Below are 17,158 nucleotides of genomic sequence, written 5' to 3' on the forward strand. Positions count from 1 at the left end.
CTGATTGGGCATTTTTTGCTTCTTTATATTCCAAATCAATGGTTTGCTCCTTGGATTTACGTACTCTATTATTGAAGCTGTGTAAATTATTCTTTATTTCAGTTAATGCCTCCTTCAATTCTAACTGTGCATCCATGATTTCTGACTGGTCCTTTTTTATGCTCTTGAGGCCCTCACTAAGGCCCTCACTTGAGGTTCTCACTAAGTTCATTGAGCATCCTTATAAGCAGTATTTTGAACTCAGCATCTGTTAGGGTGCTTATCTCCATTTTGCTTAGTTCTTTTCTTGGGGTTTTGTTCTGTTCTTTCATTTGGGACCTGTTTCTTTGTCTCCTCATTTTGGCTGCCTCCCTGTGTTTGTTTCAGTGTATTACTTAACGAGAGGTATGGTGCTAGCTGAGACCAGATGCTGTTCGTTTGAAAGAATTTAGGAAAAACCTGAAGCAGGATCCAAGACAGGCCAATTCTATGGTTAAGCAAGTGGCAACAGCTTGGGTGGGCCTGAAAGTTGGGTGGGGTGGGGCGGGGCCTCAGGGAGTCACCAGGGCGGGGCTACCAGTGTGAGCCGGGTTGCTGGAGTCCCAGATATGGCTTCTCTCCGGACTGCAGGCCAACGCTCTAACCGCTGAGCCAAACCAGCCAGGGCTCAGATATGGCTTCTGTCTGCCGCCCCAGGGAAGGACTCACCAAAGGAACAAAGGCCTCTGACAGCATGTCTGTCCCGGAGAAAGCCCCCTCTCCAGCCCTCGCTCCAGTGCCAAACAGCTCAGTTCTTCCCTGTATGTCTCTGGCGCCCCTGTAGCTGCTCCCCTCCAAGCTTAGAGGGAGAGAGTCCAATAAGTCCGTGCGCGGGCCGTTTAAGGAGCTGCCTGGGGCTCCAGCCGCTTCAGCTTCCCTGAGCCTCAGTTCCCGCTGGTTTCTCCAGCCAGAAGTGATGGCGACTTCTCTTCCTGGCACTGGAACCCTGAGCGGGGCACCTGGTGTGGGACAAGGACCCCCTCAGTCCTCAGGAAGGACCTTCCCAGCCGAGGTGTCCTCCTGATTTTTATCCGCCACACGTGGGTGTGTGACCAGCCTGTCCACCTCCGCCCCTCCTACCAGTCTGGATGTGGCTGCTGCTTTAATTCCGTAGTTGTAGGACTTCCATTCAGCTTGATTTCAGGTGGTTTTGAATGATGGTGGTTCTGTAGTTTAGTTGTAACTTTGATGTCGTTGTGGGAGGACGCGATACCGCGTTTACCTACCCGCCATCTTGACCGGAAGTCCTCCAAGGATATTTTTCCATTTATTTTCAGACAGAGTGGGAGGGAGGGGGGAGGGGGAGAGAGAGAGAAACATCAATTGGTTGCCTCCCGCATGACCCCGACCAGGGCCGGGGATGAACCGCAACTGACGTACATGCCCTTGACTGGAATCGAACCCACTACTCATTGGTCCATGGGCCGATAATCTAATTGCTGAGCCAAGCCAGCCAGGGCTAGAAAGGCAATTTAGATCCTATCACACTTCTACTCAGAACCTTCAGTGTTCTATGCAGCAAGGGAAACAATCAGTAAAGTGAAAAGGCAACCTGTGGAAAATACTTGCAAACCACATATCTGATAAGGGGTTAATATTCAGAATATATAAAGAACTGCTATAACTCAGCAACAACAAAAACAAGTAGTGTGATTTATATATGAGCAAAGGACTTGAATAGACATTTCTTCAAAGATATACGAATGGACAACAAGCATATGAAAAGATGCTCAGTATCATTAATCATCAAGGAAATGCAAATCAAAACCACAGTGAAATGTCTCCTCTTAGGATAGCCACTATCAAAAAAACAAGGTAATTTGGAACTCTTTGCATGTCTGGTGGGAATATAAAATAGTGCAACCACTATGGAAAACAGTATGAAGCTGGCTCACAAGGTTAAAAATAGAGTGACCAATTATTCACAATTCCATCTGGGTATATATACAGAAGAATTGAAAATAGCACCATGAAAAGATATTTGCACACTCATGTTCACTGTATCATTATTCACAATTGCCAAGAAGCAACTTAAATATCTATTGACATATGAATAGGGAAAAAAATGCAATGTATACATAAAATGGCATGTATTCAGCCCCCAAAAGAAGGAAATGACATCTGATACAGGATTGTTATCCAAAATCTACAAAAAAACCCAAAACAAACCAGTAAGAAAAAAACCACCAGGCCCTGACCTCAGTTGATTAGAGTGTCATCCTGTTATGCCAAGATTGCGGGTTCAATCCCTGGTCAGGGCACGTACAAGCATCAACCAATGCACATATAAAGAAATGGAACAACAAATCGGTTTCTCTTGCTCTCTCTCTCTTTCACTCTTATTCCCCTGCCCTCTATCTCAAATCAATAAATAAAAAGAAAACCACCACCATATTTTAAAATGGGCAAAGACGTTAACAGATACCTCACTAAAGAGAATATACAGATGGCAAATAAATATGAAAAGATGGCTCTGAGCAGCTGGCTCTCTGAGAGTCACCAGTGCTTACCTCTCCTCCATGACAATGCCTTCCATTAAGATTGAGTGTGTCCTTCCTGGGAACTGCCAGTGTGGTGAGTCTCCAGAGTGGGAGGAAGAGTCCAACTCTCTGTTCTTCATAGATATTCCTGCACAAAAGGTTTGCTGGTAAGATTCTCTCGGCAACCAAGTTCAGCGAGTGACTATGGATGCCCCAGTCAGCTCTGTGGCCTTCTGCCAGTCAGGAGGCTATGTCACCGCTATCGGAACAAAGTTTTGTGCTTGTGCTTTGAACTGGGAAGATCAGTCAGCCATTGTCCTGGCCACAGTAGATAAGGACAAGGAAAACAATCAATTCAATGACAGGAAGGTGGATCCTGCTGGGAGATACTTTGCTGGCATCATGGCTGAGGAAACAGCCCTAGCAATTCTGGACTGGCACCAGGGGTCACTGTACTCGCTCTTTACTGACCACCATGTGGAAAAGTACTTTGACCAGGTGAACATCTCCAGTGGTTTGGATTGGTTCCTGGACCACAAAATCTTCAGTTACATCAATGCCTTTGACTATGACCTGCAGACAGGAAAGAGCTCCAATCATAGAAGTGTTTTACAAGCTAAAGAATGAAAAACAAATCCCAGATGGAATGTGTATCAATGCTGAGGGGAAGCTCTGGGTGGCCTGTTACAATGGAGGAACAGTGATTCGTTTAGATCCTGAGAAAAGTCTCCAAAGTGTGAAGTTGCTTGATGATAAAACAATCTCATGTGCTTTGGAAAGAAGGATTACTCTGAAATGTATGTGACCTGTGCCCAAGATGGATTGGATCTTGAGGGTCTTTTGCGGCATCCTGAAGCTGGTAGAATTTTCAAGATAACTGGGCTGGAGGTCAAAGGAGTTCCTCTCTACCCTTATGTGGAATAAGTGACAGGCCTTCTTCCCTACTGGAGGAAACTTTGAAGACAACTAGAAAATTCCAGAGCTGAAATTCAATCTAGTTACAAAAACATGAGGCAATGATATTATAACAGAGTTAAATTTTTATTTACTATTTTTTAAATGTAGAAATGTTTAATGAGGGTGGCAGGTGGGTTTGTTAATATACTATATATAAGGCCTTCTGTAAAGGTATTATAGAAATGCCATGAATTGTTAAACTCTCAATCAGCCTTTAATTATTTGCAAATTGCTGGTGAGCAGGGAGAGAGGGAAGAGACTGTACCTGCTCTTTGTTCTGCATTCCATACTTACTATACCTAAAGCTTCAAACAAACTAATAAATAGTAATCTGGTAATTACTTATTGAAAAAAAGGAAAGATGTTCCACATCATATGTCCTTAGGGAAATGCAAATTGAAACAATGATTTACCACTACACACCTATCAGAATGGCCAAAATCTGGAATGCTGACAACAGCAAATACTGGCTAAGATGTTGAGCAACAGCACTCTGATTCATTATTGGTGGAAATGCAAAATAGTACAGCCACTTTAGAAGACAGTTTGATTGTTTCTTACAAAACTAACATACTCTTACCATACAACCCGGCAGTTGAGCTCCTTGGTATTTATTTACCCAAAGGAGTTAAAAACATATCCATACAAAAACCTGCACACAGCTGTTTATAGCAACTTTATTCATAATTGCCAAAACGTGGAAGCAGCCAAGATGTCCTTCAGTAGGTGAATGAATAAACTGTGGTACATCCAAACAATGGCATATTATTCAGCACTAAAAGAAATGAGCTATCAAGCCATAAAAAGACATGGAGGAACCTTAAATACCTATTACTAAATGAAAGAAACCAATGTGAAAAGGTTACATGCTGTATGATTCCAGCTATATGACATTCTGAAAAAGACAAAACCATGTGGAGATATTAAAAAGATCAGTATTTGGCAAGGGTTGGGGGGCAGGGACAAATAGGTAGAGCACAGAGGATTTTTAGCATAGTGGAACTACTCTGTATAATACTAAAACAGTGGAAACATGGTATTATACATTTGTGCAAACTCATAGAATGTCCAGTAACAAGAGAGAACTTTAATGTAAGCAGTGGACTTTGGATGGTAATGATATATATTCATCAGTTGTAACAAATGTACATTCTGGTGGGATGGTGGTAATGGAGACTATGCGTGTGTGGGAACAGGGGGCTATGGGAAATCTCTGTACCTTCTGTCTCAGTTTTTTCTGTGAACCTAAAATTGCCCTAAAATAAATTCTATTTTTAAAAAATCAAGTGACAGGAATGATAAAGTAATAGGCTTTCCACAGAATGAATGTGTGAGCTTGTAAAGGTGTAGGAGAGAGTGAAGGTGGCTGACCATGGATGTTTATTCCTGTTTTTGCTTCCCTCTTCCATTAAACACATTTTGAAAGGGTTTGTTGTGTTATATTTTCCCCTCCTGATTTATGTAGCTGCACCACCCTATATACAGCCTTTTTTTTTTTTTTCTTTTTGCCACCTTCTTGAATAAGGGAAGGACAGTTAAAATAGTAGACACTTAATAATACTTTGGCATGAATATCCTTGACAATTTAGGATTACAATCATGTCACTTATGTCAAAAATCTTAACCTCTCTGTGCCTCATATCTGTAAATTGGGCGAAATAGTAATACCTACTTCTTACAGTTGTTGTAAAGATTAAACGTTAATATACATAAAGCTTGTAGAATGTCTGGCATGTAGAGCTGTTATCATTATTGCTATTGTTATTAACTGATGTGTTCATGCTATTCATAACAGTTTATCCTATCAATCAGACATATTTCCTGCATGCATATTTATTTTCAATGTATGTGCCTTGAACCTTCCTTCTTAGTATCCTCTGTAACTGAAGAACTGTCTCCAATTTCAAACAATTTAATGAAAAGAAAATTTATACATGAAGAGATGGCAGATTTTTGGTGTTTTTGAGAGGAGAATCCTGAGAGTAAACTTATGTTTCCCTTCGTGTTACAGGTGGCATGCAAGATTATAATTATGTATGGGCCAACTGTTTTGAGATCACATTAGAACTGTCTTGTTGCAAGTACCCACCTGCTTCACAGCTTCAACAAGAATGGGAGAACAATCGTGAGTCTTTGATCACATTGATTGAAAAGGTAAAAGTAGCTACCTGGAAGGTCTGGAAGGTTGGGGAATGGAAATAATGGATTAAATAAGGGGAAAATTCAGTTGCATGTGAATAACAACCTAAACTAGATAACCTTTATCTGTTTTTATTATTTAAGACTATAGAATTATCTGTAAAAACCATTGTGTTAGAATCTATTAGAACATATTCTTGTTGTACCTTCTTGCCCTTTATCCCAGCTCTTTTTCTCCTGAGAACTTCTTTTGACTGTCTGAGAACACTTTTGCAAACTGAAATAATTAGCCAAATTTGTATTACCAGGTTCTTACAATGTCATGTGATCATATTTGCTAGAGGACCTTTATCACTATATGTACCATGAACTTAAGTTTAATTTAAACATGAGGCAAGCTAATACACTACTGGATATACCAGTAATGATTACTTACGTCTTGTTGAGAGAATTAGAAGTCTATCTTTGAGGACAGGAAATTTAAAAGCACATTACCCGTGTAGATTTCAGACACATATAACTTAAATTTATAATTTAATACTTTTGTCTATAGTTTATTTAACTTGGAGGCATTGAAAACTACTTCAGGGAGATAGAGGAGTCACCTTATTTTTTAAGGAATTCTATATCAACACAGAGAGGTTATACTCTCTTACCTTCCAAATTGATTGTCTCTGAGGAGTCTGCTTTGATTCTTGTTTTGTTTAGGTACACATTGGAGTTACAGGATTTGTTAAAGATTCAGTAACAGGATCTGGCTTAGAGAATGCAACCATCTCAGTGGCTGGTATTAATCATAATATCACAACAGGAAGATTTGGTGATTTCCACAGGTTACTTGTTCCTGGAACTTATAACATTACAGCAGTTTTAACTGGGTAAGAATTTAAATTAGACTCTTTAAATACCAAACCTTTGTTTATATCTAAGACAGAAATGTAGTCTAGGAAATGTTATTTATTGTATCTGGCTTTTATTTGTCCTTGTTTTCTGGACACCCCCCCCCCCCTTTCATATTGAGAAAATACTATTGTGGAGTCTTTTGTCACATGATATAATAGTACAACTGAATAGGAAGCATAATTGTAAAATTGGGAGGAAGGACAGTTTTAAAAGCTTGAGCCCTAGCTGGTTTGACTCAGCAGCCTGCAGACCAAAGAGTTAAGGGTTTGATTCCGGTCAAGGACACATACCTCGGTTGCGGTTCAGTCCCCAGCCCTGGTCGGGGTCTTGCAGGGGGCAACCAATCAATGTGTCTCTCTCACATTAATGTTTCTCTCTCTCTCTCTCTCTCTCTCTCTCTCTCTCTCTCTCTCTTTCTCTCCCCCCCCTCTCTTCCTCTTCCTCTCCCTCTCTCCCTCCCTCCCTCTCCCTCTCCCCTCCTACTCTGTCTGAAAATAAATGGAAAAATATCCTCAGGTGAGGATTAAAAAACAAAAGCTTGAAAAGATGGTCAGCTGTGTACAGCATTGCTTCAAGGCTAATTGAATATCAGAGTACGAGAAAATCAGCTCTGTCAAAGACATTCTGAGAGCTGTTTTTATCATTTGCTTTCTAATAAATGAAATGAGTGGTTCCTCACCTTCCCTGGAAACCTTCCTGTAAGATCACTTTGCTAAGGATTTAATTGATAACCTTTCATTTAATTTTTAACTTTTCTATTTGGAATAATTGGAATGTCAGTTTGATAAGGAACTGCAAAGAATTGGATAATTGATCCCTTCTTTGAGTATTGTAGCAGTGATTACAATGGATTAATGACTTCTATCTCTCCTTAAAATATGATTTTTTTTGGTAAGCATTCTAATCTGTGGAACCTGGGAAGATGGTAAGAGAAATAGTTCTTTAAAGACTTACTTGGGGATTCTCTGTGAGATAATATCCTAAAAGTCTTGAATTTACACATGTATGTTTATTTAGTTGAGTTTTGATAGATCACTAAGTACTGGACTATGAAAAGTATTGAGCTTTTATAATGTTAAAGCAGTGTGTGTGTGTGCGCGCGCGCACAGGTGTGTTTTTATTAATCCTCATTGATTTTTAGAGAGAGTGGAAGGGAGGGAGGGAGAAAGAAAGAAAAACTTCAATGTGAGAGAGGCACATCCATTGATTGCTTCCTACACATGCCCCAACTGGGGCCAGGGATCAAACCTGCAACCCAGGTACTTGCTCTTGACTGGGATTCGAACCACTGTACCCACTGAGCCACACTGGGCAGGGCAAACTGTGTATTTTTATTTAACTCTAAACCATCTACTTTTTCAAATTTTTTTTTTCAGGTATATGCCTCTAAACATTAGTAATATAATAGTGGAAGAAGGACCAGCTACAAAGGTGAATTTTTCCCTTCGGCCAACTGTGACTTCAGTTATCCCTGACACAACTGAGGCTGTAGTAACTGCTAGCACAGTTGCTTTCATTGATCTTGCTCCTGGAACACAATCCTCCCACCAACCAATTCAGCCAAAGGACTTTCGCCACCATCATTTCCCTGATATGGAAATCTTCTTGAGAAGGTTTGCCAATGAATATCCTAACATCACCCGGCTTTATTCATTGGGAAAATCAGTAGAGTCAAGAGAACTTTATGTGATGGAGATATCTGATAATCCAGGTGTCCATGAACCAGGTAATTGGTGTGGTCTTACACATAATTTTAGCGGTGCCTCTCAGATCTATGTACTACAATACTGCTATGTTTCATCTGAAAAGTCACCTCTAGTAGGTATATCTGGAACAAAGAAAATGTAACCAGTCTTTCCAGAAAAGAAGAAAGTTTATTTAATAATCCACATAAGGCACAATATTTAACATTTTGCATAGATTATGTTCTTTCTGCTAACAGTATTTTTATTTTCATAGTATATGGCATATATACATGCTTTGCGCCTGCTCAGACATATATATTTATGGAAGTAGTGAGAGTTTGTGATAAATGGAAAGGAAAAAAAGTTTTCTATATAATTATTTTGCTTTCAGGTGAACCAGAATTTAAGTACATTGGAAACATGCATGGAAATGAAGTGGTTGGAAGAGAACTGCTATTGAACCTCATCGAATACCTTTGTAAGAACTTTGGAACAGACCCTGAAATTACAGATTTGGTTCGTAGCACTAGAATTCACCTTATGCCATCCATGAATCCTGATGGGTATGAAAAGGCCCAGGAAGGTAAAGAATAGCTGTTTATTAATGCTTAATCTTTTTGATCATTATATGGTATGATTATTTGGGGGTAGAAGAGAATTTGAACTGGTTTGTTTCCCTTGAATTTCTTCCTATTTTATTCTTAGAATTTATCATTGGTTCCAGCTTTTATATTCTTGTAAGACCAGTTCATTCAAAAATAATGTGATTGAATTTATGTTTAGTGGAGTTCTCTACCTTGGTAATTTCTCTTATTTACTAAAAATAGATAAGATTTTTATAAATTGTTTTACTTTAACACTGATGCTTGTTTAATTATTATATCGAGAACCTTATCTCATAAGTGAAAAGTCAAACCAAGTGTATCTTTTGAAGCTGGTGACTCTGTTTTGAGTCGCAGTTCTACTCCCCATGCATATTCTAAACCTGCTAAGTTATTGACTTCCCATTCCTCTGCCTCCTCTGGGCTAGCCCCTCTCTCCTGGGTCTGGGGAGCAACTTGCTTCCACAAGCCACCTTACACCGAACACTAGGAGAGTGAGAATCCATCTTTCCCAAGCTATGGTTTCTTCCAAGTAGTGACCAGTCAGTGGAAGAGGTACCACAATATGAATGTGCAGCCACATGATTTATTACTCGCACTGACTGAACACCCAATCAACTAATGAATGACCAGGTTAATCCTCATATGTATAGTTCATATTCCTTCCCTAAGGACCTCATCCTTTGTGGCTTCACAAATCCCCCTCGAATTTCTCCCTTGAGACCTTACTGAAGGTGGAACTACTTGCTAGACTAGTAAGCCTTCCCAGTATGTCTTCTTCATTCACCTACACTTTTTTCTCATTATAATGACAATAATAGGTCTCCCATTCCATAGTAAAATGGAATAAGCTTAAGTTAAACCCTTTCTTCCCCACCAGGTTAAACTTCCAATTATATTCTCAGCTAACTTTACCTTTTTGTGATTACTTTAATGTGATACACAGTTTTCTTCTTTTCTAATGGTTTGTTTCTTTGATGTTTTAGTGACCTGTATACCAGTACAATAGAGTCCCCCACTCAGCATTATGATCATGACCTTGTCTGTGGACTGTGGGCAATTGAGCAAAACTTTAATGTGTATAGTTGGATTTTTTACCCTCAAAGTATGACCAGAGGGCAGACATGAAAAGAAAATGGCTTTGCCTCTCTGTTCAAAAGATTTGAAAGAGAGAGATTTTTTAAATGTATAATGTAAAAAAGATGTGAATTTTAATTATAGTGTGATTGATTAGAGTGAAGCCTGATGTGTTCATACTTACCTTTGAGATAGCTGAAGCAGTATGTGTTGGATCAAAATGTAAGTGATACACGGCTTAAATTTGAATCCTTTATCATATAGGAGATTCAATAAGTGTAATTGGCAGAAACAACAGCAACAACTTTGACTTGAACCGAAATTTCCCAGACCAGTTTGTCCAGATCACAGATCCTACCCAACCAGAAACTATTGCTGTAATGAGTTGGATGAAGGCCTATCCATTTGTACTGTCAGCAAACCTGCACGGAGGTAATAGCAACTTGATAGTCTACTAATTAATTCTCATTGAGAGCATTTGAAAATCCTGGTGGAATTTTATCTGTTTATAGTCTTAGGCTGTCTTAAAATGGATATCCTGTTATTGCTTTTATGGTAGACAACAATAAAGTTCCCTTTCATTACTTTTTAAGCCAATTTCCTGGCCATTTTGTCCTTTCCTCCCTCCCCCTTCCCCTCCCCCATACCCCTCCCACCATGAGTTCTTTTCCCTCCCTTTCCTTCCCCTCCCCTTCCCTCTTTTTTTCCTCTCTGTCTCTCAGTCCTTCAAGTGTTTTATATTTATCCCTCACAAGTGTTTTATATTTATCCCTCTCACTGAGAATTCGGTAACATGCTTTTTGTCATTTATAAAATTAAACACTAACAGATCCAAATGTTTAGTCCTTTTTCTCCCTAAAGTTTAGTAAACTCTTGAAATGTAGGTTTAAATTTTGACATTTTCTCATCTATTACTTGCTATGTATATTTAACTGCAGCACAATGACCTCATTCTCATGTAGTGCCTGAGCTTATACACTTCCATAATTCAGCAGGAACTGATCAGTTGAATAGGATGAGAGGTCAAGATTAAAAATTATCACAATGTCCAACTAGGGTTGTGTGAATGAGAGTGACAGTATCAATACCCAATAGAATTGAAAACCTATGTCTACAGATGAACTTGCACGTGAATATTCATAGTAGCATTATTTATAGTAATGAAAAAGGATAAACAACCCATTGTCCATCAAATGATGCATGGATAAATAAATGTGGTATATCCATTGTGACAGAATATTATTTGGACATGAAAAAGAATGAAATACTGATGCATGCTACAACTGTGAAAACATGCCAAGGGGTAGAAGCCAGTCACAAGAAACCATATATTGTATGATTACATTTTTATGAAATATTCAGAATAAGCAAATTCATAGAGATAGAAAGCTGTAGATAGTGGTGGAAGGGAATGGGTGACTGCTAATGGGCACAGATTTGGGGGGGAGTGATGAAATGTTCTGTAATTAGATAGTAGTAAAGATTGTACAACCCTGTGAATATACTAAGTAATGGATATACTTTAAATGGATGATTTGTATGGTATATGAATTATATCTCAGTAAAACTGTTTTTTTGTTGTTGCTGCTGTTTTTTTTTTAAGAGTGAAGGTATTAGCACCAGAGGCAAGGGGAAAGAAATGTAATGTCAACATTTGTTGGAATACCTGAAGATGTAGTATCACAACTGAGACTTGATGGCATATAGATTCACCCAATGCCATTCTAAAAATATCATTCCATTTTAGAATGACAGTGTACACTTAGGATATTTGGATTAAACAAGTAAATTGAAATTCTCTAAAAATTGCTTTGAAAGCTTGCCAGTAGTAGAAAAAAATACTTCCACAGTTGGTAATCATGGATGATTCTCCAAGACCCAAACAGAAATTAGGAAGTTACAGCCTGGTTGGCAAAATAACTTTAAAAAATATTTTATGTATTTTATACCATGTTTGATAGAAAATATTCTTTACATTTTGAAATTTTAAAAATATTCTCAGAATGCATCACATGTCATATTGGCTAAATCTGAAAACTTAATTACTAGTTACATTCCAATGAAAATAATTTACAAATTTACACATGTGGTATCAAGATCTTGGCATGGTGGGGGATTCATCTTCAATCAGGTAGACATGTTTCTTTCCATGACATATTTTGTTTTCTCATCTTAATAATCTTTAAATGGGTTTTGGAATATTGGCAAAGACATTGAAAATAGGATTTCAATTTAGAAGGACAGGAAGGAATATAGAGAAAAGCAAGATTCCTTTTTGTACATTTTGATACTAATTTTTTATTGGGGTGAAATTCATGTAACATAAAATTAACCACATTAAAGTGAACATTGATGTTTTTAGTGTATTCACAATGTTGTGCAACCACCATCTCTATCCAGTTCCACAACGTTTGTATCTCCTCACCCATTAAGCAGTTGCTTCCATTCCCCCCTTCCCTCGAGCCCTAACAGTCACCAATTTGTGTTCTATCTCTGTGGACTTTCCTAATTTGGATATTTCATAGAAATGGAATCATACTATATGTGACCTTTCTAGTCTACCTTCTTTTATTTAGCATAATGTTTTCAAGGTTTGTTTATATGGTAGTGTATGTATTAGTACTTCATTCCTTTTTGTGGCTGAACAATGTTCCATCGTATGTATATACCACAATTGCTTTATCTGTTAATCTGTTGATGGGTATTTAGGCTGTTTCTACTTTTTTAGTATTATGAATAATACTGCTGCGAACATTGGCATACAGTATCTAGTTGAATCCCTGTTTTCAATTCTTTTGGGTAATTTTATAAGTTTAGCTCTTTGAGGAACTGCTGTTTTCCACAGTAACTGAACTATTTTACATTTCAACCAGCAATGTATGAGTTTCAGTTTCTCCACATACTCACCAATACTTGTTATTTTTCTTTTTTTTTATTATAGCCATTCTAGTGGGTGAAAAATAGTATTTCATTAAGGTTTTCTAAAATTGATTAGAGAAAGAAAGAGAAACATTGATTTGTTGTTCTACCTATTGATCGTTCATTGGCTGCTGCTTGTATGTGCGCTGACTAGAGATCAAACCTGCACTCTTGACGTATCAGGATGATGCTCTAACCAGCTGAGCTACCCAGCCTGAACACATATGTTGAGCATCTTCTCATGTGCTTGGTTGGCCATTTGTATATCTTCTTTGGAGACCTATCTGCTCAAACCTTTTCCTATTTTTAATTGTTTTTTATGTCTTTTTGTTGAGTTGTTATAGTTTTTTATGTATCCTGGGTTCTATAACTTTATCAGATTGCTGATTTGAAAATATTTTCTTCCATTCTGTAGGCTATGTTTTGATTTTCTTAATAATGTCCTTTGATGAAGAAAAGTTCTTAATTTTGATGAAGTAAAATTTTTCTATTTTTTTCTTTTGTTACTCATGCTTTTTAGGTCAATGCTAATTAAAAAATAATAATAAACTAATTTGGCCCTGGCCAGTTTTCTCAGTGGTTACAGCATTGGCCAACAGACTGAAAGGTCGCAGGTTCAGTTCCTGGTCAAGGGCACATACCTAGGTTGCAGGTTACATCACCAGCCCCAGTCCGGGTCCTATGGGAAGCAACCAATCAATGTGTCTCTCTCACATCTATGTTTCCCTCCCTCCCTCCCTCCCTCCCTCCCTCCCTCCCTCCCTCCCTTCCACTCTATCTAAAAAATCAATGGAAAAATATCTTTGGATATCCTTGGGTGAGGATTAACAAAAAATAGAAATAAATAAACTGTTTTGTGGAAGTATTTTAAGTCTTTTATGATCTCTTTTTTGGCCTTCAGATATTAGCCATTTGAAAGATAGTATTGAGTAGGAGTTGATGTTGACTTTTTGTTTGTTTGAATTTTTAAATATGGGTTGTAGGTCCAGGGTGAAATTAGATTTTTTTAAATAAATATGTCTAAGAGGTGTTGAAGTACACTTGTTCTTGTTAGGACTATTTGGGGGATTGGAATGAGCATAGTTCTTCATATTTGCTTCTTAAATAACATTTTTTAAAATATGTAAATGTTTGCTGTTATTTGTTATCACAGAATTACTTCATCTGAGTTCAAGTTGAATATGTTCCTTCACTTCCATTCTCATAAAGTGGTATGGAAAAAAAAGAAGTAGGCGGAGGTGAATGGCTTAGTAGAGGCAGAATAAATGGACAGATGGACAAATGAAAACAATGTGACTAATAGGGAAATAAAAGATTCTGTTCTACGGTGGGAGAGTGGGCATGTGTAGCTCAGGGCTCTTGTCTGAGAAGCAACCTGCTTTATGCCCTGTGGGGAACATGAAGGGAATTGACATCCTTTACATATGTCTTCAGCATCACTTTATTTTCTTTAGGTCATGAAAAATCATATAACTCCAATTGACTAATTTTTAATATGAGCATAAGGTATTTTTAGCATTTTTTTTTTTCTGAGTGTAGGTCAGAGCTGGCTCTGCTCTCCATACATAAACCATTTACCCTCTCTGTTTTAGACTCCACATCTGCAAAATGAGATGGGAGCATTAATTGGACATCAAGGGGCCACACATCCCCCCTTTTTTTTTCAAAGTTCAGACTTTTATTGAACATGTCACAAAAGAGTTTTAGTAAAAAAATCCAAAGCCCATGTCATCATCAGACGCCTCAGATTCTTTCTTTGCCTCCACGTCTTCTCCTCAGCTGGGGCAGCCATGGTGGAGGGGGCAGGACCTCCGGTTGGTGCAGCACCAGCTGCTAGGGCAGGTCCCCCAGCCCCTACATTGCAGATGAGGCTTCCAATGTTGACATTGGCCAGAGCCTGTGCAAACAAGCCTGGTTGCTTTAATGAGGACATTGATTTTATGCTCCGTGACTGTCACCTCGGCGCCATGGTGCCGGATGAGGGCTGAGGGCCAAGTGGATGCGGGCAAGCTCCTGACAGGAGGCCACGGTCCGGGTGAGTGCTGGGCAAGCGCAGCCGAGCGCCTGATGAAGTGAGGGTCTCACAGGAGCGGCCTGAGCTTCCTCAGGAGAACTGAGCGTCCTTGCCAGCAGCCGAGGAAAGGAGCCAAGGGTTCCTTCTTCTTTAAAATTTCCAAGGCTCGCCCTGGCCGGTTTTGCTCAGCGGTTAGAGCGTCGGCTCGTGGACCACAGAGTCCCAGGTTTGGTTCCCACTAAGGGCACGTGCCTTGGTTGCAGTTTGTCCCCGCCCTGGTTGGGGTCGTGTGGGTGGCAGACAGTCGATGTGTCTCTCTCACATTGATGTTTCTCTCTCTCTCTCTTCCTCCCTCTCTCCCTCCCACTCTATCTGAAGATAAATGCAAAAATGTCCTTGGGTGAGGATTAAAAAAAAAAAATTTCTTGGCCTTATAAATGCCTGAATTTCTCTGAGAAAATGTCAGATTTTGCTCAATATTTCTGATTCTAAATAATATTAAACTATAATTGTTTAAATTAAGCTTGTATACTTCTGGTTTCAACTCTGACATGTAAATTACACCTTTGAGTTGAGGTAAATTCCCAAGACCTTTACTTAACACTTGAGAACCTTTAAGTGTTATGCGTAGCTATTTAATATTTTACTTACATCTTTGATTTTCTTCAGTAAATTAGCACGTTTTTCATTTCTGTTGAAGAAATTAGCCCTGGGCCCTAGCCAGTTTGGCTCAGTGGTTAGAGCTTTGGCTGGCAGACCAAACTATCTGGGTTTGACTCTGGTCAAGGGCACAGACCTTGGTTGCAGTTCGATCCCCGGTCCGGGTCATGTGGGAGGCAACAAATTGATGTATCTCTCTAATATCAACATTTCTCTCTCTCTTCTTCTCTCCCTCCCACTCTATCTGAAATCAGTGGAAAATCTTCAGGTGAGGATTAAAAAAGAAAAAAAGAAATTAGCCTTGGGAAATTGCATTGCTTTCCTGTCTCTGGCAGTATTGTGAAAAGCTTCCTTTATGTTAATGATTTATCTTGAAACCGATAACATGATACATTTTCCTCTTTTCCCTTGTAGGTTCTTTGGTGGTTAACTATCCTTTTGATGATGATGAACAAGGGCTTGCCATATACAGTAAATCACCAGATGATGCTGTGTTTCGACAAATAGCACTTTCTTATTCCAAGGTAGGCTTGTGCTTAAACATAGCATGCTATACAACTAATTCTGTCATTTAAAAAATGCATTAAGCCCTAGCCTGTGTGGCTCAATTGATTGTCATCTGTGCACCAAAAGGTCACCAATTTGATTCCCAGTCAGTGCACATGCATGGGTTGTGGGCTCAATCCCTGGTAGGGGTTGTGCAGGAGGAAGTGCATCAATGTTTCTCTCTCTCCCTCGCTTTTCCTCTTTCTCTAAATATATATATTTTTAAAATCTTTTTAAAAAATGCATTAAAACAAAGTCCTGCAAGACTCAGGTTAGGTGCTTCTTCTCTTCTTGGTAGGTTAAGCCTTCCATGATTCCTTCTAGACAACCTTATTAATTTTTCTTCTGTGTTTCCCACCTCATGATTGAACATACGAAATGTTTTTCCCTATTAGCCTTTAAGCTCAGGTACTGTCTTTCCATCTGTGGTTAGAAACATAATGTGTGCGAGTTTGTTTCATTTGACAAGTACTTAAGTTATAAAACTAGGAAGGTAGTCTAAACCTGTTTTTGCAAATACAGTTTTATTGACACACAACCACATCCATTCTTCTACATATTGTCTATGGCTGCTTTCTTTTTCAACACTTGAAAATAAGTCAGTTTGATTCATCATATTAACCGACTAAGGAAGAGAAATGCTGTAATCATCGTATAGATACAGAGAGCAGATTTGAGTAGTTGCAACAGACACTATTCTATGAAGCCTAGACTTTTTACTATCTGGTCCTTTACAGGGAAAAAATTGCCAACCTCTGGTCTAAGGTATTTAAGAGCTTATAGTAATATATAACAAGGGAAAGCAAGTAGAAATTTCTGTATTTTTTAAACTTTCTATAGTGAACACACATTACTTCTATAATCAGAAATGTTACATTTGTGTGCATGTGTGTTTAATTTAAAAATTGTTCTTAGAAAACATTAAAAGTTGGGAATAGAAGAGGTTTGTTTCCATTTTTTATCTTATTGCTGACTCAATCTGTGACTTTATTAGTTATAGATAATGAAGATTATTACTGCAACTCTGTGCTCTCTAATGACAGCCACCTGTCATTCCACTTTCCCACTCTCTCCTTCTCTACAGATAGGCCTTGTGAGAGTGGGCAGCGTTTCTAACGGGGGAGCACATCTGTTCACTGTAAAGAATAGTTGTCTTCT

General features: G+C 38.7%; 1 protein-coding gene and 1 pseudogene across 1 annotated transcript in view; both read left to right on the plus strand.

Moving 5' to 3' along the window:
• CPD (carboxypeptidase D) overlaps positions 1-17,158 on the plus strand; it is a 71,534-nt gene that overhangs the window by 26,103 nt on the left and 28,273 nt on the right. Inside the window, exons 3-8 of the mRNA XM_036270004.1 lie at positions 5,467-5,609; positions 6,303-6,472; positions 7,874-8,223; positions 8,574-8,765; positions 10,126-10,293; positions 15,869-15,978. Of these exons, the coding sequence (XP_036125897.1) occupies positions 5,467-5,609; positions 6,303-6,472; positions 7,874-8,223; positions 8,574-8,765; positions 10,126-10,293; positions 15,869-15,978 (1,133 nt within the window). The remainder of the gene's footprint in view (positions 1-5,466; positions 5,610-6,302; positions 6,473-7,873; positions 8,224-8,573; positions 8,766-10,125; positions 10,294-15,868; positions 15,979-17,158) is intronic.
• LOC118635076 lies at positions 2,432-3,572 on the plus strand (annotated as a pseudogene).

This window comes from Molossus molossus, unplaced genomic scaffold, assembly GCF_014108415.1.
Source record: "Molossus molossus isolate mMolMol1 unplaced genomic scaffold, mMolMol1.p scaffold_m16_p_19, whole genome shotgun sequence".
Classification (NCBI taxonomy): Eukaryota; Metazoa; Chordata; class Mammalia; order Chiroptera; family Molossidae; genus Molossus; species Molossus molossus.